The 25,314-nt window shown below is 46.5% G+C and overlaps 1 protein-coding gene across 1 annotated transcript in view; it reads left to right on the top strand.

Annotated features, from left to right (window-relative positions):
• Nucleotides 1–5,771, top strand: part of LOC110146310 (potassium voltage-gated channel subfamily KQT member 5-like) — a gene marked incomplete at its 5' end in the record, with an annotated part of 28,105 nt that extends 22,334 nt beyond the window's left edge. Inside the window, one exon of the mRNA XM_070463199.1 lies at nucleotides 1,503–5,771. Coding sequence (XP_070319300.1) covers nucleotides 1,503–2,405 — 903 coding nt within the window. The remainder of the gene's footprint in view (nucleotides 1–1,502) is intronic.
• Between the last annotated feature and the right edge of the window lie 19,543 nt (nucleotides 5,772–25,314).

The raw sequence follows: 25,314 nt of genomic DNA, 5'->3' as shown, positions 1-25,314 counted from the left end.
ATTAACTGGGGTCATCCAGTATTCATTCACCTTTCTCTGTGTGATTTATTTGACATAGCGTAATGCCCTCAGGGTCCATCCATGTTGCTGCTAATGGCAGGATTTCCTCGGGTTTTTTTTTTTTTTTTTAATGGCTGAATAATATTCTATTGTATATACATGTGCACCACAACTTATTTATCCATTCATCTGCCATAGACACTTGTTTCCATGTTTTGGCTGTTGTAAGTGGTGCCTCTATGAACACAGGGTGCAGATATCTTTTTGAGTTAATTTCTTGTTTCCTCTGGGTATGTGGCCAAGAATGGAATTGCTGCATCATGTGGTGGCTCTATTCTTAATTTTTTTAAGGAATCTCCATATTGTTCTCCATAGTGGTTGCACCAATTTACCCTCCCACCAACAGTGAGGCAGGGTCCCCTTCTCTCCATATCCTCTCCAGCATTGTTATCTCTTGTCTTTTTGATGACAGCCATTCTAATAGGAGTGAAGTAGCCAGAATATTTTTTAATCAAAATTGATTATAAGCAATTGGGTGTATTTTAGTGATTGATTTTAAAAGGAATAAAATCAAGAAAGAGCAAATAAATTTTCTTCATGCATAGACCATGTTCTCCAAAACACTTGAATTTCTGTGTAAGGAATAGAAAATTTCCTCTCATCAATTAATACTTGAACTTCAAACAACTATGGATTTCAACAGTAGAATAATAAAGTCTATTTTTTTAAATTTGTATTTTGGTTATTTTCATTCTCTCTTTTGGGTCATTCTTAAAAACAAACAAACAAACCACACATTTTAACTGGTGACAGACTGAATATTTGTTGACCCTGAGAGTGAGTATCTTCTCATACAAAGACAATTTTTGGAAGTCAAAATGCTCCTCTGATTTAATTATAAACATGCCAAGCATTTGATACCTGTATTTAAAATTTAGAATTGCCTAGATTGACCTAGGGTTGGGGTGGGGGGCGGGGAATTGTATTGTGTTTTGTTTTTTGTGTTTTGGGTTTTTTTTTGCTGGGTGGAATGGATAGATCTTAGCTCCCAGACCAGGGAGCAAACCTGTGTCCCCTGCAGTGGAAGCGCAGAGTCCTAACCACTGGACCGCTAGGGGAGTCCCCATATCTAGGTCTTGATTTCTTACAGAATCAGCTCCCTGCTGCAGAGTAGAGTCCGGGAATGTCCTCATGGAAGGGGCTGAGGAAGGGCAACCTGATGGCCAGGGGGATCTGAAGTTGCCTTTGTAAAGGGGCTTATATGGTCTTCGAAAACATCAAGTTTAAAGAATGGGGAGGAGAATGGTTCTGGTGAAAACGAGGCAAAGGCCAGAGCATCCGCCCCCAAGACCTCCCTTCCCATCCCTTCTGCTGGACCCTGCGTCCCAAGCGGGTCCTGAGTCAAGGCCGCGAAATGCCAGACACTCGGGACCTGCCGAGGGGTTGCAGCCTAACTTCACTCCTTAAACTCTTGTGAACAGATGCCCGTTTTCCGCTTTCAGGTCCAGTCCATCGAGGCCAAGCTGGACTGCCTGCTGGACATCTACCAGCAGGTGCTGCGGAAAGGCTCCGCTCCGACCCTCGCGCTGGCCCCCTTCCCGAGCCCGCCCTTCGAATGTGAACAGACGTCGGACTACCAGAGCCCGGGCGACTCCCGGGACCTCTCGGGCCCGGCGCCGGGCGGCGGCCTCCCGCGCTCTGCCAGCGCGGGCCTGGCGCGGGGCCTGCAACTCATCCTGGCGCCCGGCGAACTGGGCGCCCAGGCGCTCTACGCGTTCAGCCCCGCGCCGACGCCGGCGCCCGGGAGCCCGGGGGACGGCCCGGCGGCCCCGCGCGGCCTGGCTCCCCCGGCGGCGGCGGGCGCGGCCCGACCGGCGGCCCCCGCCACCCTGCAGATACCGGCCGCACTGCCGGCGCTCGGGCCGCTGCCCCACGCCGGCGCCCCGGAGGCGCTCCCCGAGCTCAGCGCCCGCCTGGCGGGCGCCAAGGACCGCCTCCCGGCCAAGGAGCGCGCCCTGCGCCAGAGCCTGGACCTGGGCGGAGCGGCCCTGCTGTCGGTCCGGCCCGCGGTGCCCCAGGACCCGGGCCGCTCGGTGTCGGCGCAGAACCTGGCCCGGTCCACCGAGGACCTGGACGTGCAGCTGTCGGGGAGCGAGTCCAGCGGCTCCAGGGGCAGCCAGGAGTTTTACCCCAAGTGGCGGGAATCCAAGTTGTTTATCAGTGATGAAGAGGCGGCGGGTCCGGAGGACGCTGGGACGGACGCCTTGGACGCGGTGCCGCCGGCCCGGGAGCCCGCCCCGGCGCCGGACTCTCTCAGGACTGGACGGTCGCGATCATCTCAGAGCTCATGTCCGGCGGCGGGGGGCGCCGATGCCCTGGGCCGGCCACACGTGAGGCTGAAATGAGGCTTCCGATTGCCCCCCACCCCGGGGCCCGGCCGCCCCTTAGCCATACACACCGCTGCATGAACTCTCTGGAAAGCCCTTCTCAAAGGTTGAACCCACAAAAATCAGGAAGAACATGAAAGGCAGTTCCTAAGCCCGTTATCTTTCAATTGCATGAAAATGCATGTTTAGGGGATGCTGAACTCCAGGGTACGACATTGCCCCTCACTCAGTAAGGTACCTTGAGTTAAGAATCCCGAGACACCGACCCTGCTCATGCTGCGGGGGGGTGGGTGTGAAACGTCAAGGTCAGGTCCATTAGAAGATCCAACTCTGTGTTTTGAAATGATGGCTGTCGACGCCTTCAAATGTCAGGCATTTCTGCTGGTGATAAAACGCAGAATTCATTTTCAAAATTCGGCCATAATGTACACGTGACACAGTGACCGTCATCAACAGCTGCTAACAAGGTACCCGTAACACAGAATCGGGGTATCAGACACGGCTGCCTGTTCAAGATGTAGATGCCAACCTGTCCTACCCAGCCATTTTATCATTAATGTAATTTGAATGTCAATCTGTGTGCTTTTGGTGACTTAACGCTGTGGCCAGCAATTTTGCACATCATTTTCATGTTTTGTTTGTTTTGTTTTGTTTTTTAAAGACGAGAATGTTCTTCAGTTAGAAAATGTGCAAATAATGAAATTCAGGGCCAGTGGGGCGAATAGGCTGACTCTTTGACATCTTTGACTTCATGGAAATAAATTCCCTGACGGCTCTATCAGCTGCTACGCAATCGACCGAGTCCCAAGGAGTGGATGGTACGTGGGGCTGGGCTGACCCGTGTGCAGTGGCCCTGCCCAGGCCTGCAAGCCGCCTACAGAAGGCCAGTGTGAGGGGTTCTTCCCACTATGCTGATAGCCAGGCAGGCTCTCCGGGAGGAGACATGAGACGGAGATGGGAATGGCTCAGAAAGAATCCTAACACCGGGAAATCAGTGATGCTCAAGAAAACGTCCTCCCTGCTCCAGGGTGATGAGAGGGAGGGAAACAAACCAAAAGAAAAGAACTTGATTTTTTTTAGAAAACAAATATTGTTAGGGAATTCAACTACCTAAACACCCCTTATTCTTATATATGAGCAGAGAGTTTTGCAAGGTATTTATTTTTTAATATGCCCTGAATGTGTTTTGCTATTATGTCATACATTTTGCATATGAAAGGCTAAAACTAAACCTCCTTTACTTTTTATACTGTAGTGGACATTTTCTATTCTCCCCAAGAATGTTGCCCGCCCCCGCTCTGAAAAATGATTGATTCAGTTTCCTGGTACAAGCTCATATAGTCAGAAGCCAGGTAACCCTGGCAGGGTCTGCAAATCAAAACACTGAATAATAGAGCATGGTGGCTAAAAAGCCCAAGGGAAACAAATTAAGAAATATCTCTACCAGAAAGCAAGCCAAGCTGACCACTTGTTAGCAGTCAGACTGGCGACCTCAGACCGTCAGAATTTCAGCCAAGGTAACAGCACCCCAAGGGCCAGGGGAAGTGAGAAAGCAGGTGGATTAAACTCCAGCCACAGGAAGACTTAGAAAGAGTTTTCTCCTCGGCTGATATTGCTGCCTCCAGGGTAACTTTTCCAGCAGCCAGGGGATGGACCAGGGCTGTCAACAGCTGCCCAAGGCGGGACGAGGCCCTGACGCCTGCCAAGTCCCTCCCAAACTCTTCCCCAGCCTGCTTTCTCCACCTCAGACCCCCTGTCTTTCTCCTCCGCAGGCTGTGGACTCCCTGCCTCCCTTCACCAGCCTCCCTCCCCCAAGAAAGCGACTTTTCCACTCCACCTCCTATACACAGTTCAACCCTTGTCCTTTTCTGATAAGCACTGAAATTTGGAAGGCTTCCTCCTCTCATCCCACCTGGATCCTCGCACATGCCCCTGGCGTGCATTCTTCAGGGTCTGCTTGGCTGCTGGAGACATGTACACTCCGGTTTGAAAGATGTTCTCAAACTCTTTAACCCACTGTTTTTATTTTCAAAACATAAAATTTTAGTCAATTATTAGATGCAGCGTTTCATCTACCCATGTCTCCGAATTTGTGATCCATCTTCCCAAGGAGGTTGTTCATGAGAACACAGATACACACACACACCCCTCCACTGATCCAAAGCCAGACACACACACACACACACACACACACACACACACACACACCCCACCATGCCCAGTAGGCCGTCTCCAGGTATCACTTGAAGAAGAGGAAGGAACTTTCAGGTAGCAATGAGTCTCAGACACGCTCTGTCCGGGTCAAACCCCACTGGCAGCAGGAACTCTGAATGTATCAAGGACCCCACCTTAGGCCCCGTTAGGCCTCAGACACAGTCCAATCCATCTGGCATCGCTGAAGATGGAAGATTCAGAAACAAACCCAAACCGGTCACCAAGGGTTCATCACAGCCCAACGTGGTAACCATGCTGGGAGGAGCTTTCACACGCCCAAGCCATGACCGTTCTGTGTCTGTCTGACTGCAGCACAAAACTTCTTGGATGTCAAAAGCCAGCTGTATTGTGTGAAGCTGTAGGGCTGTGTCTGCTGTGTTGCTGTCGGGGGAGCTGAGAGGGGTCTCTCCCTTACACTTAGCAAAGCCCCTTCCGTCAGGCCCAGGCAGTGTCTCGAAGCACAATTAGCTGAGTGCTGATCAGCCGCTGGCTTTCTCAGGCCTCGGCCATCTGCCGCCTTCGGTACATAGGGTTGATCAAGCTAGCGCTTCATGGCAAACATCCCCTCTACGAGGTTCACTAAAAAAATTTTGCTCCGTCTGATCTAAATGTTTGCATTTTGTTCAACTAAATTAACATCTGTAGATAGCAAGTTTTGTTTAAAGTAAGACACTCGATTGAGTTTTTCAGTCTTTCTCTCTTGTTCTAAGGTGCCTTTCTCACCTCCCCTTGATTCAGTGATTCTGAAAGTTCTTAATTCGCCAGAAAACAAGTCTCACAGAGAGGAGGAAATCAGGCACAAAGTGACTCATTCTCATGCTTGTATGCAAAGCAAAACTACAAGGAATCATGAAACTGAGCAACTAAATGAATAGGTCACTTCATCCAGATTGAGAAAATACCGTAAATGTTAACTTATCTCCCCAGAAGCTGATATTTTTTGCCTTAAAATGACATGGTTGTGTTTTTGTAAGAGAAACTTAATTTAATTATGTACATTTAAGTGAGCAGTTCTGGAAGTCACATATGACAATGCAGTTCTGTTTCCTGAAAACAAATAAATCAGGAATAGTGTATCCATTTCAAGCTACCATTCAAATGTAATTTCCTTTGCTTTCTTTTACCGGGATTATTTGTTTTAAAGTACAACATTAAAAAGATGTCTATAAACAGTTAGTGTGACTACTTTCATCTGGTACCAACTGGTTGGTTCTGAACTGACTGGGTCCCAGTAGATCAAGCAGATTTGGAGTTGAAAATAAAAATAATCTTTTTTGCAGAATTCATGCTTTCAATGCAGGGGGCACAGTTTCGATCTCTGGTCAGGGAACTAAGATTCTCTATGCCTCATGGTACAGCCAAAAAAAAATTATCTTTTCGCAATGTCAATGAAGAAATCATTGATACTCTGGGATGGGAAAGATTTGCAAATGTTGTTGAGGGTATCATAAGAAAAATTAATTTGATGTCATACTGAATATTTATTTTTGTATATTTTTATACATTTTTATTTGATACATCAAAGCAGATGCCAGCATATGTGAGCCCTGTGTTAACTATAATAAAAGGGTTTGCCAAACAAGTGATAAGAAGTGGGAACCAGCACGTGCCCAAATGCTGGACCCCCAGCTGCTCAGAATGGCCATTAACACCTATCCAGTGCTGCCCAGTGAGGGGGTGGAAAAGTGTTAGTCACTCAGTTGTGTCCGACTCTTTGCAAACCTATGGGCTGTATGTAGCCTGTCAGGCTTCTCTGCCCATGGAATTCTCCAGGCGAGAATACTGGAGTGAGTAGGTAGCCATTCCCTTCTCCAGGGGACTTCCTGGCCCAGGGATCAAACCTGGGTCTCCTGCATGGCAGGCAGAGTCTTTACTGTCTGAGCCCACCAAGGAAGCTGAGAGGGTGGGGGCTGGGTGAGGCACTCTCCAGAGGGATCTTACCCTTCTGCCCTAAAAAATAAAAAAAACAACCTCCTGTTCCACTGGCAGTTTTGCACTGTGTCCACGATGACTTCCAGTGGAATTATTTGAAAGGAGTCTCAGAATGTTGGGTGCTTCCCTGGTGGCTCAAGTGGTAAAGAATCGGCCTGCAATGTGGGAGACCTAGGTTCAGGTTTGATCCCTGGGTGGGGAAGATCCCCTGGAGAAGGAAACGGCAACCCACTCCAGTATTCTTGCCTGGATAATTCCATGGACAGAGGAGCCTGGCAGGCTAGAGTCCGTGGAGTTGCAAAGAGTCGGACACCACTGAGCAGCTGACACTTCTCAGAATGTTGGAACCCTGGATCACAAAGCAAGGAAGCACTAAGAAAGATGCTTTAGATGGAGGGAGGTGAGGGAAGGGGTACCACCTGAGGGGTCTCCCCCCCCCACCTCATGGCTCCGACGGGCTCAGGCAGGTTCCTGCCTATTCCATCACCTTCTGGAGGTGAAATTTAGTAGTGAAACTAACAAGTAAACATGGAATGTGCTTGCATGACCAACTCAAAAATGTACACAGCTTCCACACACTTTCACACCTATTTTAAAGCATCTCTCACCCCAGCTTAAAAGCAAAATATACATACAATTACTCTACGTTCATCACTTGTACAAGTAGGTTCCCAGACCTTGAAGTGGTTACTTTCATCATCCTGGTTTTAACCACTTCAATTGCTGCTTTAATTTTTTTTAAAAAAATTAATTAATTAAAATAAGACTTCACCCTCTGGTTTACCTAACTCCAAGTTACTGATGTTTTCACTACATTTCAAAGCAAACTATAGGTGCATGCACTGCTCTGGAAGTCAAATAAATAAATAAATAGATAACTCAAAGGCATACTGGTGTGACATATATCTTCACCTGTTTCCACCACTTGCTTCATCCCTATCATGGTTTTGTTGCCTAGTTCAAGTCCAGTGTGCTCTGGGGTAGGTAAGCCTCGGGGTCCAGGATTCCCACGCACGGTCACCTGCTTCCTCCTCTTCTCGCCTACTAGCTTTCTCCTCTTTTAGTGATGCTCATCTCTGTCCATCACTTGCTTCACCTTTCCTCTCCTTTGCCTTCAAGAGGGTGACTGCCTTCCTGCCCTGCCAACCCCTGCCCACCCTGTGACCCCAGGAACTGGGTGTTCACTCCTTCCCCTGGTGCAGCCCCCAAGTGGGCGGTGACAACCTCACACCAAATGCAGTCCAGATCAACAGATGCTCTTGAGCACCGGAACGTCCTCACCAAAGCCCTTGGGCCACGATCCAGCACCACCCCTCTTTTCAGGACTTGGGGTGGGGAGGCCTCTGCCGTTCCAGGATGGAAACGCGTGCCCGGTGAAGACTAGCTCTCGTGCTCTGGATCCCGACCCCTCTTTCGTCACGTCTGTGTCAGCTCCCTGTCAATTTCTTCCCCTGTAAACAGAAAGGAGCCTTCCCCAAACCAGCAAAGTCAAGAACTCACCTTCCTCTTCATCTCCACATCTCACCTTCCCTTTAGAACCAACAATCGATACATTGCGGAAGGTAATTCCATCTCCCAGCATCTGTCCCCCAGCCAGCAGGACAGTCAAACCACATCTGCCCAGCCCGCAGACAGCCAGCTCTGCCCTGGTCAGCATGACTGCCTAGCAGCACTTCCCTCTTGGTTTTCTGGGGTGACCAGCAATGCAAACACTTCCTTCCTCTTAAAACTGCTCCCAAGTTTGTCTCTGATTCTGTGGATCAGTCAGCCCGAGTCACTAGCCCAAGCTCCTTCTTCTCTTTGCTCCATAGTCGGGGTTCCCAGACCCCATCACCAGCCTCTCCCTTCTCTGCCCCCCCACTCCCTCCCCAGGTGGTCCCATCCGTGACCTCCACTCCTAATGCAGGGACCCCATCCAACCTGGATCTCCTGCCCTGAGCATCAGCTCCGAGTGTCTCACTTGGGTCCAGAGTCACCTGCAATGCCCCAGACAAATCTTGGGTGGGGGGGGGGTGCATCTCACAATATCCCCCAAGGTCCTCCCACCAGGCCCCGCAGGCCGAGGTGCTCGAGAACCCTGAATGGACAAAAGTGTCCTGGTCTCTCTGCTTTCAGCCACTTCCAACCCCTATCATCAGAGGCCTTTCTCTCAAGAAGGGTGTGACCGTCATCCTTCATTCACTCTGTGTCACAGGTTTGATCTGTCACTTCTCCCAAAGGTCTCTGGGCTTTTCCAAAGGGGAATCAAGAAGAAATTAATGAATGCCAAATAGTGAGTAATCATGTTTCTTCAGAACTGCGAGCAGCAGCCCCTCTCTTGTCCCTTCCCCCAGGCCTCAGCATCCTTCCCCTCTGTCCCTCCTGCCTTCCCCAGCAAGTGGGCTCAGATCCTATAGGTGGTACCCAGACCTGGCTTGGCCCTTTCACCAGGAGGCCTGACTGCTCACATGTCCCTGTGAGTTCCAAGGAGAAAAGGGAGTTTCAACTCCCTTCCCCAGCCCCTGAACCCCATAAAAACCACATTCCTGCTTCCCACTTCTCTTTATATCCCACCAATGCTAAGCACACAGCCAGAACTGGCCTCCAGTCTTGGGATTCCAGACTTTAAATAGCAACTCATGTACACACAACTGTAAACAAAATTAAAAAAAAAACAAAGACATACTGTGTAGCATAGGGATCTCTGTTCAATATGCTATAATAACCTACTGTGAAAAAGTCTATATATATATATATATATATACTCCATATATTATATAAACGGAGTCACATTGCTGTACACTTGCAAACTAACATAACATTGCAAATCAAAAAACACCAAAAAAAAAATTTTTTTTTTTTAAACATAGCAACTCATGGTTAGTGACTGCCCAGTGTTGTACCAACAAATGCTTCCGAGGTGTAACCTAATTTAACCCTCACCACCCGACCACAGGCAACTTATCAGGATGGGTTTGGCTGCAGGTTAGAGAAAACCCGAGGACATCCCATTCTCTACCATAACTGAAGGTCAAAGGTGGGTAGCTCCACGGAGAGTACAATTTGCTCTGTAACATCATTAAGGTTCCCATCCTGCCTGCTGCCTCCGGCAGGGAGGAAAGTACCGGTGGTTCTTCTCATTGTCCACAAGGCGGCAGCACACAGCGCCCGGATCACGTCTAAGGGGGAAGGCACCCAGGGGGATATAAAACCCCTGGCTGATGGCTGGTGAGACTAAGGCAGGGCCCAGTTCTCCTTCCTGAGCCTGACAGCAGGTTTGTGCCATCATTGGCATAAACCACTCAAAACTCACTCTTTGGAGTTCTGTCACAGTCCAGACGGGTGGTCAAGCTACAAATGTGGATTTGGCATCCTGGAAAGTTCTAGAATGGAAACAGGAAGCCCTGCTAGGCAACTTATTCATGTCTTGAGGGACCTCGGGCTCTTTTGCTCCCAGAAACATTTTGAGCCCTTCAGTCTCACCGCCAGCGGCTGGTCATCGGGAACAGCGCCTGATCGCCTGCCTCCCAGCCTACAGGGGAGGACCACCTTCTGCCTCTGTCTGCACTGCCTCCTCTCCGCCCTCCTGTGTCTACCTGATAGGGTCCTTTTAGGAAAGGACCCTCTCTAGAAGGCCCCGTTTTCATGCCCCCAGACCAACCCGGAGAGCAGTTTCCTCTCCTGCTTCCTTTTCCTCCGCTGGGCCGCACGCCCAGAGACCGCCACCCTCTGGACAGACCGGCCCAGAGGCCCTCCTGCGCCAAACCCGTTCCCCCACAAGGAGCGCACTCGTGAGGCCACTCGTTTCACTGGATCTCTGCAGGCGGACTGGACCACTCTCTCACACCCGAGCCTCCGCGCATCCCCAAAATGTGCCAAGAACGCCTCCAAGGGCCAAAGATGAGCCACGGACGCCACCTCGGGCCCTGCCCATCGGGTATTTCTTCAGATGCCGCTGCCGAAGCCAAATCTCGCCTCACCTCTAGACTGCCCAGCAGAGATCAAGACCCTTTGACGGACAGAATGAACTCTGAAGGGGTGTGCAAGCAAACGTTCGGTAAGGCAGGCCTGGGAGGGCCTAAGGGAGACGGAGCCCCCTCCCTGGTGGGACGGGAACAGGCCCCGGGGGTCCAGGAGGATGGCGGAGGCCGCGGCCAGGTTGCAGGTGGTCAGGAGCTGGCTCTGGACCAGCTGCAGCGGCTCGAGGCCTGCCGGGAGAGCGTGGTGGGACCGGACCCCCCTGGCCGGGGCCCCGAGTGGACCTTGAGGGTGTCCCCGGCCCAGGGCTTCCACCCCTCCCAGTCTGCATCTCCTGGGCCTTTCTATCCCTCCCAGACGGCACCCCCTTCCCCGGAGCCTGGGAGGCAGGGGGATGGGGGCACCCGGACACCCAGCAACGCAGGCGACCCTCGAGAAACCCAAGATGCCGGACACTCCACCCTTGAGTTCCCCGAGGTCACCCACCTCGGCCCCGGCTTTCGGGGTCCCAGCTGCCGTGACTCCAGCGAAGCCATGAGGAGGACGCGCATCAGGCCCGTGGCTGCGAAGCCCTTTTCCAGCTAGATGAAGGTCTGGCTGTGTGCCCCGAGGCGGAGTAGGTCAGCGGCCAGGTGACCTGGAGAAGGGGGCCTGAGGACCGCGGCGAAGAGGGAGGAGGGGCAGGGGGATGAGCTGAGGGAGGGCCCTGGGATATACTGGGGGGGCGGGGGGAGGGAAATAGAGAAGAGGAGGGGGCAGGGCAGGGACCCCCCCCACCCAAGATGAGCTCTTCCTGGTCCTCTTCCATGAAATTCCAAAGGGAAGGCGAAGTGCTCCAGCACTGTCCACCACAGCGGCTTGAGCTCCATGTGCTGCTCTCCCCGCTGACTCTGAAGCAGGAAATTCAGGAACTTATCCTAGCATGACTTAGAGGAATCAGGAAAAACCCAGGGCTGCACTAAATATTGTCTCTAAACAACCCACTCTGCAGAGGGGTGGCCCCACCCACAGCTCTCAAGAAAATCCTTCCCAACTCATTGTGTGCTGTCCCAGTCCCTTCACCCTAATTGAATTATCTGATCTGTGTTTATTTCTCGGATGCCCATGTCAAAAGTTATCTTCATTCTACTCTGAAAAGATCTTGGAGCAGATATGCTGGATGTGACCCAGGGCAGGGTTGAGAGGTAGAAGGTTCTGAAGCAGAAGTTTTCAAGTGACCTCCCTTGTTTTGGACAGGCACTGTGTTAGACTGTTCGCTGTGTCAAAATGCCATCGACTAGGAGCTCGTAAACAGCAAGCATGTCTTTTTCACATTCCTGGAGGCTGGGAGTCCAAGATCAAGGCATCAGCAGATTTGGGGTCTGGTGAGATCTTCCTTTTCATACTGATCTCTGTTCCTTTTCAAGGCAAATCATTCAATGTCACAGTAATCCAAGTCTATGCCCCAACCAGTAATGCTGAAGAAGCTGAAGTTGAACGGTTCTATGAAGACCTACAAGACCTTCTAGAACTAACACCCAAAAAAAAAGATGTCCTTTTCATTATAGGGAACTGGAATGCAAAAGTAGGAAGTCAAGAGATACCTGGAGTAACAGGCAAATTTGGCCTTGGAGTACAAAATGAAGCAGGGCAAAGGCTAATAGAGTTTTGCCAAGAGAACACACTGGTCATAGCAAACACCCTCTTCCAACAACAGTCGACTTTACACATGAACATCACCAGGCGGTCAATTCTGAAATCAGATTGATTATATTCTTTGCAGCCAAAGATGGAGAAGCTCTATACAGTCAGCAAAAACAAGACTGGGAGCTGACTGTGGCTCAGATCATGGACTGCTTATTGACAAATTTAGACTTAAATTGAAGAAAGTAGGGAAACAACTAGACCATTCAGGTATGACCTAAATCAAATCTCTTACAATTATACAGTGGAAGTGACAAATAGATTTAAGGGATTAGATCTGATAGACAGAGTGCCTGAAGAACTATGGACAGAGGTTCATGACATTGTATAGGAGGCAGTGATCAAGACCATCCCCAAGAAAAATAAATGCAAAAAGGCAAAATGGCTGTCTGAGGAAGCCTTACAAATAGCTGAGAAAAGAAAGGGAAAAATATGCCCATTAGAATGCAGAGCTCCAAAGAATAGCAAGGGGTGATAAGAAAGCTTTCCCCAGTGGTCAATGCAAAGAAATAGAGGAAAACAATAGAATGGGAAAGACAAGAGATCTCTTCAAGAAAATTAGAGATACCAAGGGAACATTTCATGCAAAATGGGCACAATAAAGGACAGAAATGGTATGAAGCCTAACAGAAGCAGAAAATATTAAGAAGAGGTGGAAAGAATACACAGAAGAACTATACAAAAAAGATCTTCATGACCCAGATAACCATGATGGTATGATCACCCACCTAGAGCCAGACATCCTAACATGTGAAGTCAAGTGGGCCTTAGGAAGCATCACTACAAAAAAGCTAGTGGAGGTGATGGAATTCCAGTTGAGCTATTTCAAATCTTAAAAGATGATGCTGTTAAAGTGCTGCATTCAATATACCAGCAAATTTGGAAAACTCAGCAGTGGCCACAGGACTGGAAAAGGTCACTTTCCATACCAATCCCAAAGAATATTCAAACTACCACACAATTGCACTCATCTCACATGCCAACAAAGTAATGCTCAAAATTCTCCAAGCCAGGCTTCAACAGTACATGAACCATGAACTTCCAGATGTTCAAGCTGGATTTAGAAAAGGCAGAGAAACCAGAGATCAAATTGCCAACATCCGTTGGATCATCAAAAAAGCCTAAGAGAGTTCCAGAAAAACATCTACTTCAGCTTTGTTGACTATGCCAAAGCCTTTAACTGTGTGGATCACAACAAACTGTGGAAAATTCTTAGAGAGGTAGAAATACCAGGCCACCTGACCTGCCTCCTGAGAAATATGTATGCAGGTCAAGAAGCAACAGTTAGAACTGGACATGGAACAACAGACTGATTCCAAATTGGGAAAGGAGTACATCAAGGTTGTATGTTGTCATCCTGCCTATTTACTGTATATGCAGAGTACATCATGCGAAATGCTAGGCTGGATGAATCACAGCTGGAATCAAGATTGCCAGGAGAAATATCAATAACTTCAGATATGCAGATGACACCACCCTTATGGCAGAAAGCCAAGAGAAACTAAAGAGTCTCTTGATGAAAGTGAAAGAGAAGAGTGAAAAAGCTAGCCTAAAGCTTAACATTCAAAAAACTAAAGTTCATGGCATGCAGTCCCATGACTTCACGGCAAATAGATGGGGAAAACAGTGGAAACAGTGACAGACTATTTTCTTGGGCTCCAAAATCACTGCAGATGGTAACTGCAGTCATGAAATTAAAAGACACTTGCTCCTTAGAAGAAAAGCTATGACCAACCTAGACAGCATATTAAAAAGCAGAGACATCCCTTTGCCAACAAAGGTCTGTCTAGTCAAAGCAGTGGTTTTCCCAGTGGTCATGTATGGATGTGAGAGTTGGACTATAAAGAAAGCTGAGCACAGAAGAACTGATGCTTTTGAACTGTGGTGTTGGAGAAGACTCTTGAGGGTCCCTTGGACTGCAAGGAGATCCAACCAGTCCATCCTAAAGGAGATCAGTGTGTTCATTGGGTGTTCATTGGAAGGACTGATGCTGAAGATGAAGCTCCAATACTTTGGCCACCTGATGTGAAGAACTGACTCATTTGAAGACCCTGATGCTGGGAAAGATTGAAGGCAGGAGGAGAAGGGGACGACAGAGGATGAGATGGTTAGATGGCATCACTTGACTCGATGGACATGAGTTTGAGCAAGTTCTGGGAGTTGGTGAAGGACAGGGAAGCCTGGCATGCTGTAGTCCATTGGTATGCAAAGAGTCGGACATTACTGAGAAAATGAACTGAACTGAGATCTCCCTGGTTCACAGGTAGCCTCCTTTTCACTGTGTCCTGATGTGGCTGACAGGGCAAGCAAGCCCTTTGGGGTCCCTCGGAAGGACCTTCATACTCTTCATCAGGAAGAACCCTCCCAAAGCCCCACCTCTCATACCATGGCCTTAGAGGTTTGTAAATCAATGTGTGAGTTGTGAGGTGCACAAACCTCCAGACCATAGGGTCATGTCAGCCAATAAAGTAGGCTGTTTAGTCTCCTGCATTGAGAGAAAGGAACACAGAACCTCTTTCTAGGATGGGTGGGAGGGAGCCTATCATAAGATTCAGCTGTATGACTCGAAGAGTATTTAGAGAAGCCGAGTCAGTTTTACAACAATGGGGCAATTTGTGCTTATCTTGACAATTTTTCAGAAGCAAGGAGATTGCTTGGTCTTGATTGCGGAATGTCATTTCTTTGTCTGGTTTCAAACCTAGTTACCAAGTAAGTGGTCCTTTGACACCTCTTTCATCACAGTCACTGATTGGTCTTGACTGGTGAAACATTCTGCAGGAGATATTTATGTTTGGTAGGAAATGTTAGAGTTTATCTGCCAGCTTCCTGCTGCAATTCGTGGGTCTGTTTTGTTTGTTTGTTTTGTTTTGTTTTTTAATTTTCAGTCTCCTTTTTTGGATAAAGGACATTTATTGACAGAGTCCGGATTTGCACTATCGCATCATCAGAATCCATTGACCACATGGTTATCTGGAGAACATGGTCTGCTTCTCCACTTTGGTTAGTCTCATGTGCCCTTGATTGCAAGATGAGATGCTGAATTATTCTAAAAGATTATGGCTGCACAGTAGCAGTTAGGATCAGACAGAATACAAGCTCTTACTAGAAGCAAAATAATTATCATTCCTATTAATAGGTTGCAAAGGAAAGAGTCTAGAGTTCAAAACCAGGCCATGAAATCAGTCCCATTCCATCTGGATCTGTTCTAGAAAGTCAGGTCGGCTTTTATTTTGTATGCATGTTAAGTCACTTCAGTCATGTCCAACTTTTGGCAATCCTATGGACTGTAGCCCACCAGGCTCCTCTGTCCATGGAATTTCCCAGGCAGAATAACTGGAGTGCATTGCCACGCTCTCCTCCAAGGGTCTTCTTGACCCAGGAATCGAACCCACATCTCTTACATCTCCTGCATTGACGGGTGGGTTCTTTACCACTAGCACCACCTGGAAAACCCTATCTTTTATTTTAACCAATCATGAATTATTCTACCTGGCCAATAGTAAACCAGGGCAGCAAACACTGTTGGCAGTAAAATGACCTTCTTAGCTGGCCAAGAAGGAAAAAAAGCCCATGCAGTCATCCGTAACCAGCATGAAACTAAGTTAAACTAATTTGTTGGACCAGAGCGGAGAGAGTATCATCTGTGGCTTCTGATCAGAGACAAATTTTAGACCACCTTTTCTTGTTGGAGTATTCCTACCACTGGAATGGGAGCCCCCAGAGTAGACATGAAGGAGGAGTTGGTTACCTGGCCAGGCTTCTTGCAAGCTCTACTGAACAGTCCATTCTTTCCTCATTCTAGATCTCTGAGCATCTTTCTCAGAGAAGTAGTTTTCTGTAGGATTAGGTGTTTTTTTTTTAATTTTTTATTTTTTCATTTATTTTTATTAGTTGGAGGCTAATTACTTTACAATATTGTAGTGGTTTTTGCCATACATTGACATGAATCACCCAGGATTAGGTGTTTTAAAATTAGAAAGTCTCTAAAATTTACTCTATGTACACAAGATAGAATTTCATGATAATCAGATGAAAGCATGTTGTCCACATAAAAAAGCACCTTAGGCAGCGACTGCAGAGAATGGGATAGAGGTTCCTTAAAAACTTATAGCTAGAGTTACCTTGTTATCTGGCAACCCCACTCCTGGGTGTGTAGCCAGAAAAGATTAAACCTCTAATTCGATGAAGCAACAGACAAAGGATTAATCTCAAAAATATACAAGCAACTCCTCCAGCTCAACTCCAGAAAAATAAATGACCCAATCAAAAAATGGGCCAAAGAACTCAACAGACATTTCTCCAAGGAAGACATACAGATGGCTAACAAACACATGAAAAGATGCTCAACATCACTCATTATCAGAGAAATGCAAATCAAAACCACAATGAGGTACCATTATACGCCAGTCAGGATGGCTGCTATCCAAAAGTCTACAAACAATAAATGCTGGAGAGGGTGTGGAGAAAAGGGAACCCTCTTACACTGTTGGTGGGAATGCAAATTAGTACAGCCACTATGGAAAATAGTGTGGAGATTTCTTAAAAAGCTGGAAATAGAACTGCCATATGACCCAGCAATCCCACTTCTGGGCATACACACCAAAGAAACCAGATCTGAAAGAGACACATGCACCCCAATGTTCATCGCAGCACTGTTTATAATAGCCAGGACATGGAAGCAACCCAGATGCCCATCAGCAGACGAATGGATGAGGAAGCTGTGGTACATATACACCATGGAATATTACTCAGCCATTAAAAAGAATTCATTTGAATCAGTTCTAATGAGATGGATGAAACTGGAGCCCATTATACAGAGCGAAGTAAGCCAGAAAGATAAAGACCATTACAGTATACTAACACATATATATGGACTTTAGAAAGATGATAACGATAACCCTATATGCAAAACAGAAAAAGAGACTCAGATGTATGGAACAGACTTGTGGACTCTGGGAGAAGGAGAGGGTGGGATGTTTCAGGAGAACAGCATTGAAACATGTATATTATCTAGGGTGAAACGGATAACCAGCTCAGGTTGGGTACATGAGACAAGTGCTCGGGCCTGGTGCACTGGGAAGACCCAGAGGGATCGGGTGGAGAGGGAGGTGGGAGGGGGGACTGGGGATGGGGAGTACATGTAAATCCATGGCTAATTCATATCAATGTATGACAAAAACTACTGTAATGATGTAAAGTAATTAGCCTCCAACTAATAAAAAAAAAAAAAAGAAATATATGATAATGTTGCTATGTGGAGTCTAAAAAATGAGAGAAATGAATTTATTTACAAAATATAAACAGACTTATAGACATAGAAAACTCTTTTTTTTTTCATTTATTTTTATTAGTTGGAGGCTAATTACTTTACATCATTGCAGTGGTTTTTGTCATACATTGAAATGAATTAGCCATGGATTTACATGTATTCCCATAGAAAACTCTTATAGTTACCAAAGGTGAAGGTGGGAAAGGAGAAATGGACCCAGAGTTTAGGATTTGTGTGTGTGTGTGTGTGTGTGTGTGTGTGTGTTAGTCACTCAGTTGTGTCCAACTCTTTGCGACTCTATGGACCATAGTCTACCAGTCTCCTCTGTCCATGGCAAGAATACTGGAGTGGGCTGCCATTCCCTTCTCCAGCACATTAACATATACATACTGCTGTATATAAGATAGATAACCAACAAGGACCTACTGTATAGTATGGGGAATCCTACTCAATATCTTATAATAATCTAAATGGGAAAGAATCTGAAAAATGATAAATCACTGCTGTACAACAGGGTGTGAAAGTAACACAACATTGCTAATCAACTGTATATCAATTTTTAAAAAGTAGCACCTTAGTGATGCACAACTGAAGCTGGTTCCAGCCTTCCTGGATGACTTGGAGTTCAGACTTCAGTGGAGTAAGGAACTGCAGATGGAGTGGGAACAGCAGGAGGACTAGAACCAAGAGTGGAGCCTGAAGATATGACTAAGTTGCTGCATTCTCATGATAAAGCTTGAGGGAATGAGGAGTTGCTTCTTATGGATGAGGAAAGACAGTGCTTTCTTGAGATGGAATTTACTCCTGGTGAAGGTCATTGAATGACAACAGAAGATTTAGAGTACAACATACACTTGATAAAGCAACACAAAGGTTTGAGAGAAAGAACTTCATTTCTGAAAGAAGTTCTTCTGTGGGTAAAATGCAACAGAGAAATTGTGAAAGGAAGCATCAACTTATGTGACAAATGTTACTGTTTTCTAATTTTAAGAAATTGTCACAGCCTTCCCAACCTTCAGTAAACAGCAAACTCATCAGTCAGCCTTCATCCCCATGGAGCCAAGACACTCCACCAGCACAAAGATTATTACTCACTGAAGACTCATTTGACAGCAGCTTTAACAATATAGTATTTTTAATTAAGGTATGTACATTTTTTAGATATGCTATTGCATAACTAAGGTATGTACATTTTTTAGGTATGCTGTTACACACAGAGACATTACGTTGCCAACAAAGGTCTGTCTGGTCAAGGCTATGGTTTTTCCAGTAGTCATGCATGGATGTGAGAGTTGGATTATAAAGAAAGCTAAGTGCAGAAGAATTGATGCATTTGAACTGTAGTGCTGGAGAAGACTCTTGAGAGTCCCTTGGACTGCAAGGAGATCCAACCAGTCCACCCTAAAGGAAATCAGTCCTGAATATTCATTGGAAGGACTGATACTGAAACTGCAATACTTTGGCCACCTCATTCGAAGAACTAACTCATTTGAAAAGACCCTGATGCTGGGAAAGATTGAATGTAGGAGGAGAAGCGGACTGCAGGGGATGAGATGGTTGGATGGCATCACTGACTCAATGTACATGAGTTTGAGTAAGCTCCAGAAGTTGGTGAACAGGGAAGCCTGGCATGCTGCAGTCCATGGCGTCGCAGAGTCGGGCATGACTGAGCGACTGAACTTAACTGAACTGATTGCACACTTGGCTTCCCAGGTGGCACCAGTAGTAAAGAATCCTCCTGCCAGTGCTGGAGACATGAGACACAAGTTACATCCCTGGGTCAAGAAGATCCCCTGAAGGAGGAAATGGCAACCCACTCCAGTATTCTTGCCTGGAGAATCTCATGGACAGAGGAGACCTGGTGGGCTGCAGTCCATGGGGTTGCAAAGAATCAAACATAACTGAGCCTGCACACACAGAGGCATCGCACACTTAATAGAGTGCAGTGTAGTGTAAACATAACTTTTCCATGCACTGGGAAACCAAAAAGTTTGTGTGACTTGCTTTACTGTGATATTCACTTTATTGCAGTGGTCTATACCCAAATCCACAATGTCTTGGAGGTGAGCCTGTAGATACAGGAAAGCTTCATGCAGGGTTTCCGTTCACCTCTGTTTCTGCTGTTCAGCTGCTCAGTCATGTCCTACTCCTCACGATTCCATGGACTGCAGCACACCAGCTTCCCCGTCCTTCACTGTCTCTCAGGGTTTGCTCAAACTCATGTCCATTGAGCCTATGATGCCATCCAACTAGCTCATCCTCTCTCACCCCTTTCTCCTCCTGCCTTCAATCTTTCCCAGCATCAGGGTCTTTTCCAGTGAGTTGGTTCTTCACATCAGGTGACCAAAGTATAATTATAATAGAGCTAAAGGACAGGTGGGTGCTGATTTCAAAGATGTGCCTTGTTTTGTTGTCTTGAGTTGAAGTTACCTACTTCATATCATCCTGAGGTTCAGGGTGAGACAAAATATGCCATCATGGCACTTTGATTATTTTTAACTAAAGTAACTTAAGAAATGTCTGAGGCAAGAGGGACATTTTTTAAACATTCTTTTTTATTTTTTTATTTACTGTCGGCTGAGAGAGGTCTTTATTACTGCGTATGGGCTTTGTCTCTTTGTGGAGATTGGGGACTACCCTCTCGTTGAGGTGCGTGGGTTCTCCTTATGGTAGGGTCTCTTGTTGCAGAGCGCAAGGTCTAGGGGCACAGGCTTCAGTAGCTCCTGCTCTCAGGCTCTAGGACGCAGGAAGAAGGTCATTTTGATCCCTCCTATCTCCCTAGAAGCAGGACATAAACTCCCCCTGGGAGAGGGGGATTCCTTGCAGCCTGTGTATCAGAGGGTGGAGGTGGTGCCCTCAGATCGTCTGCTGGGACAGCCATGGAGACCGAGGCCCGTCGGCCAGTCCTTCCTGCAGGCGGGGTGGTTACCTCGGTGGTGTCTGTTTGCTGGAATCGGTCCCCAGTATCCTTCTCTTGATAACCTGGCTTTTATGGTAGGAGATGGATACCCAGCCAGGGAGCAGTGGGGTCCATTGTAAGCATCAGTGAAAAAAATGCCACCTGCCACATCAGTAAACAAAAGGCGGTGAGGTGGTCAACCCAGCACAGTACAGGCCCCAAGACGGCCCCAGTGGTGAGCCCGAGAGCGCACCTAGGCTGGGCGCAGCTCGCCCACCGTCAGGCCCTCAGCCAGTGCAGCGCGCTCCAGCGCCACCCTGAGGCGCCTCAGGATGGTGCACCAGACAGCAGGCCTAGGTAGCCGGGGTGTGTATCAAAGGGATGAATTCAGGGGTCCCAGACTCTTGCGTCTCTCCATACCAAGAAACAAATGATAAATTCCTTAGCTCGAAATGTCAGGTTTTCCTTCCACTAAGCAGCAGGCTTTCAATGTTCCTAACTACCTGGTCCTTGTTTCAAGTCTCCTCCATATCCTGGTTCCTCCCCTCGCTTCTTCAGGGCAGTTCCTCAGAGTGACCTGAGATGCTATGTTTCGGGCTGTAGTTCTCAATTTTGTCCAGCTAGTGAAACATCACTCTCCACATTTATGTTGTGCAATTTTTTTTTTTCCAGTCGACATGAGACACGCAATGCGATGATGCAGGCACCCTCCGAGGAGCCCTTTGCAGGGCCGTCCTGTCCACTTGCTCCCCCTGCCTTCCCCTCTCCCCAATCCCACACCCAGTCTCTCTCTCCCTGTCGCCTCCCTCCATGGTACTTTCCTGTTAAGGCTCACGCGACTTCTTTCTCCTCTGAGAAAGAAAGCTCTGAGGCTTTGCCTTTCCTCAGAGCAACAAGGTGAAGTGAAGAAAAGAGAGAAACACTGCGATTTAACTAGACGGGGGCCACCCCTCTGCGGTCAGATGAAGGGCAAGTTCGACGGGACCACGTCCTCACAAGAGGCTCCAGGTTCCAAGGACTTCATGGCCGCTGTTTTTAAGAGCCAACCTCCAGCTGTTCCTGTTTCCATCTGTCACGTGATGAGGATGTTGGCATAATGGCAATTTGTAGGGTCACACAGAGTTTGACATGACTGAAGTGACTTAGCACACATATGTATTAAACTGACTAGAATTGATTGGCATGCTAAATTACATGGAAAGCATTGTGAAGTGAGTGATAAGCCATTGTATGGTACAAATAAATGCTACTAATACAGACATTCTGGAAACTATATAAAGCTTCTGAAATTTGTATATGCTCTGGTATGTTATGTTATGTTATTATGTTATAATGTTATGTTTAGTTGTTATCTTACAATGTTGTATGTAACAACAACTTAGATAAACATCTTTGCCAAAAAGACTTCTAATCATGTCTTTAACTTTGCCTTTTTAAGACCTTTCTCATTCACAGTCAGCAAAGTTGATACTTTTCAAAACTGCAACATCTTCAAGAAGGATAATAGAAAGGATGTTTTGACAAAACTAGGTTTCTGATAACTTCTAAATCATACTGTTAAACTTAGGTAAGATATATTAATGGAAATTCCAAACTCATAAATGTTAGTAAAAAGGACCAATCATATAGGACTGAGTGAACTGATGAATATGGTTATAGTTTTTTTGCCTAAAATATTACTGGCTTTTAATCTGTGTTTCTCCTAAGGAAATCTTTCCCCCTAAGTGTAGTTATGGCACAGTCAGAAAGTTAAAATCAATAGATAAGTATGGGAACTGGAACCCAAAGCCTAAGTCCAATTACAAATTACATAACAACAGGGCCAAGGGGTTTCATCAGGTTCAAATAATTGTAGATAAAGAAGGAACGAGACTTGTGCTACTTACTAAAGGTTCTAAGGAATATTCCCTGCCCAAGGCCGATCAGTTCCAATCCACGGTCACTCTTCATTGCCCCTGAATAGCAGGAAGTAGCCGAGAACGGTCATCACCCCTTTCCCCGCAAAACTGTGAAATGGACACTGAGAGTTGGGAACTGTAATAGTGTACAACAGATCTGACTCCATATTAGATCTGTTTCTTTTACTTTAACCTTTGTATTCTATTGTTTTTGCTACAAGTGAATCACTAAAGGGATGTTGCCTCCAGCTTCAAGTATACATAATGAACCATCTCAGGCAACCCTATCTCCATGCTTGAATATTAAGCTAAAATACCTTTGTTCAGCTCACAGGAAACATCCTGACCCAGCCCACCTCTGAATGGCTTCAGGTAAGAAGGAATCAATACATCCCCTGCCAAATATGGCCCAAACCAGAAGATACTTGCAACAATTTATGTCCATGGGGTCACAAAGAGTCAGCAGACATGACTTAGCAACTGAACAACAACAATAACCTATATTGCACATCTTATAAAATTATAGTTTCTTGCATTAACAAATGTGTGACTGAGTCTATGATAAAATGAGAATATATAGTTCCATATGAGATTAATGATTGTAATAGTGTAACTCTAGATATGGGAAGAAGTAACAAGAGGGAATATTTTCCTGGACCATAAGAGGCTAGTAAGACAGGTGGTCCAGAGACTTTTGGATACTAGTAAAGGTCTAGTATAGCATATTGAGTGGCCTACCAATGAAATTTTTGCCAAGCTGGGAATAAACATCCTTAGCACCATAGGATGAAATGGTCATGAAATGCCACCAAAGGGTCAAGTTTATAACCATGATAGGGCTCTACTGACTAAAAATTGGCACTTGCTGTCTGTGGATGGTGACTGCAGTCATGAAATTAAAAGATGCTTGCTCTTGGAAGAAAAACTATGACCAACCTAGACAGCATATTAAAAAGCAGAGACATTAGTTTGCTGACAAAGTCCGTATAGTCAAGGCTATGGTTTTTCCAGTAGTCACGTATGGATGTGAGAGTAGGATTATAAAGAAAACTGAGAATGAAGAATGGATGTTTTTGAACTGTGGTCTTGGAGAAGACTCTTGAAAGTCCCTTGGACTGCAAGGAAATCAAACCAGTCCATGCTAAAGGAGATCAGTCCTGCGTGTTCATTGGAAGGACTGATGCTGATGCTCCAATACTTTGGCCACATGGATGTGAAGAACCGACTCATTGGAAAAGACCATGATGCTGAGACAGATCGAAAGCAGAAGGAGAAGGGGATGACAGAGGATAAGATGGTTGGATGGCATCACCAGCTCAATGGACATGAGTCTGAGCAAGCTCCAGGAGATGGTGATGGACAGGGGAGCCTACTGTGTTGCGGTCCGTGAAGCTGCAGAGTCAGCCACGACTGAGGGACTGAGCAGCAGTCTGCCTCTCCACTGCAGCTGCGGACCGTCAGCATCCCCTGAAAGGAGTGCCTGGTGGAGATCAGGAGTGAGGTACTCCATGCTCAGGGGGGAAGAATTAGCAGAACAGGCCTTCAGAGAGTTAGATATTTTCAGAAGAAAGTCCAAACTCTTGCATCTTCTCATATATAGAAAAGCATTCAAATGACTGATGGTGACATCTTCTTTGGCCATTGGGGTGAGAAATGGTTTTGGAAGTAAAAATGGAGTAGCTATATCAGACTCAGATGCCATCAACCATTAATGTGGGTACCTTGATCAAGTTTATAATTAGCCTCCTTATCTGAACCTTTTCTTTTCTGGTTCACAATGTATTCTCCTGAAGGTTGAGGAGCATCAAAGACAGAAACTGTAACCACACAGGACCCTATGGAGCCTTGCCAAGACAGGCCTTCTGCTATATCCTCTTCCATAGCTCCTCTCTGAAGTTCCCAGATAACAGTATTTGATGCACGTTTCCTGCGTTATTTTACAGATGTGAACAACCCTCCACCAAATGGAAGATGTTAACTACTTGATGACCATGAGCACATAGCCCCAGGCCTCCTGGAGCCTAAGGACTGATAATGTTAACTCCTGTGACACCACCCTGTGACCTCACCATCAGCCAATCAGAGAATTGTGCAGACTGATCACACACCCAGCACACTGTCCCCCTCACTCCCCCTCCCCTGGCTTTTAAAAATATTTTGCTTGAAAAAAAATAAAAATATTTTGCTAAAGCCCTTCAGAGAGCTCAGGGTTTTTAGAGCATGAGCCTCCTCTTCTCCTTGCATTGCCCTGCAATAAACCTTTCTCTGCCTCAAATCTTTCACTGTTTTTGGTCTCACTGTGTGTTGGGCACACGAACTTGCACTAACAATCTCACAGAAGGTGCTGAAGCAAATAGACAATCTATGAGAAACAGACAGCTTCTACAGCCCAGGCTGTTCAGGGCAATTAACTTTTTATTCAGTATCTCTACCTCTGGCTGACAATAGTAACATATTCAACTCCCAGATGGCTTCAAAATAACAAAAAAACAAAATCCTAGAGTGATGATATTATCAGTTGATCAGCTCTTGGTAATCTCATTTCCCTGCCAGTGATCAATTTAGGAAATAGCTGTGTGTCCCAGTTTTGAAATGAGATGAAGCCTAAAATGTTCTTCTGAAAACAGGCCAAAAAGAAGTTTGTCCTTCCTCTTCTTCTCCTGGTGGTTATGATTAGATATGATTTGGGAAAAACTACAACCTGCCTGGAGATGAAGCCAACACAGCAGGAGGGGGCAAGGGAGGAGACAAAGAAACCTAGTCTCTGGCCAGCACCCTGCACTCAGCTCCTGTTAACGGACAATCACATCTCCTTTTTCTTCCAAATGAATTTCCACATCGGGTGGGGAAGAGGGGTGGGGTGCATGGGGGGCAGGTAAGATTTCCTGGCTTTTCTTAAGTATTATTGACAGGTTAATCCTTATATATTTAAGGTTTCACAACAAAATGGTTTTGATCTGCATATACATATGTATTAATTACCCTTAGGTCCTGAATTCCCCAGTAGCAGGTTTTCTGACATACAAAAATGCGGTATTATAGAGAAGTCCCTGGCAGTCTAGGAAGATCCCACAT

This window comes from Odocoileus virginianus, unplaced genomic scaffold (assembly GCF_023699985.2).
Source record: "Odocoileus virginianus isolate 20LAN1187 ecotype Illinois unplaced genomic scaffold, Ovbor_1.2 Unplaced_Scaffold_41, whole genome shotgun sequence".
NCBI classification, from domain to species: Eukaryota; Metazoa; Chordata; class Mammalia; order Artiodactyla; family Cervidae; genus Odocoileus; species Odocoileus virginianus.
The sequence above is the reverse complement of the archived record's forward strand: the minus strand, read 5'-3'. Positions and strand labels throughout refer to the sequence as shown.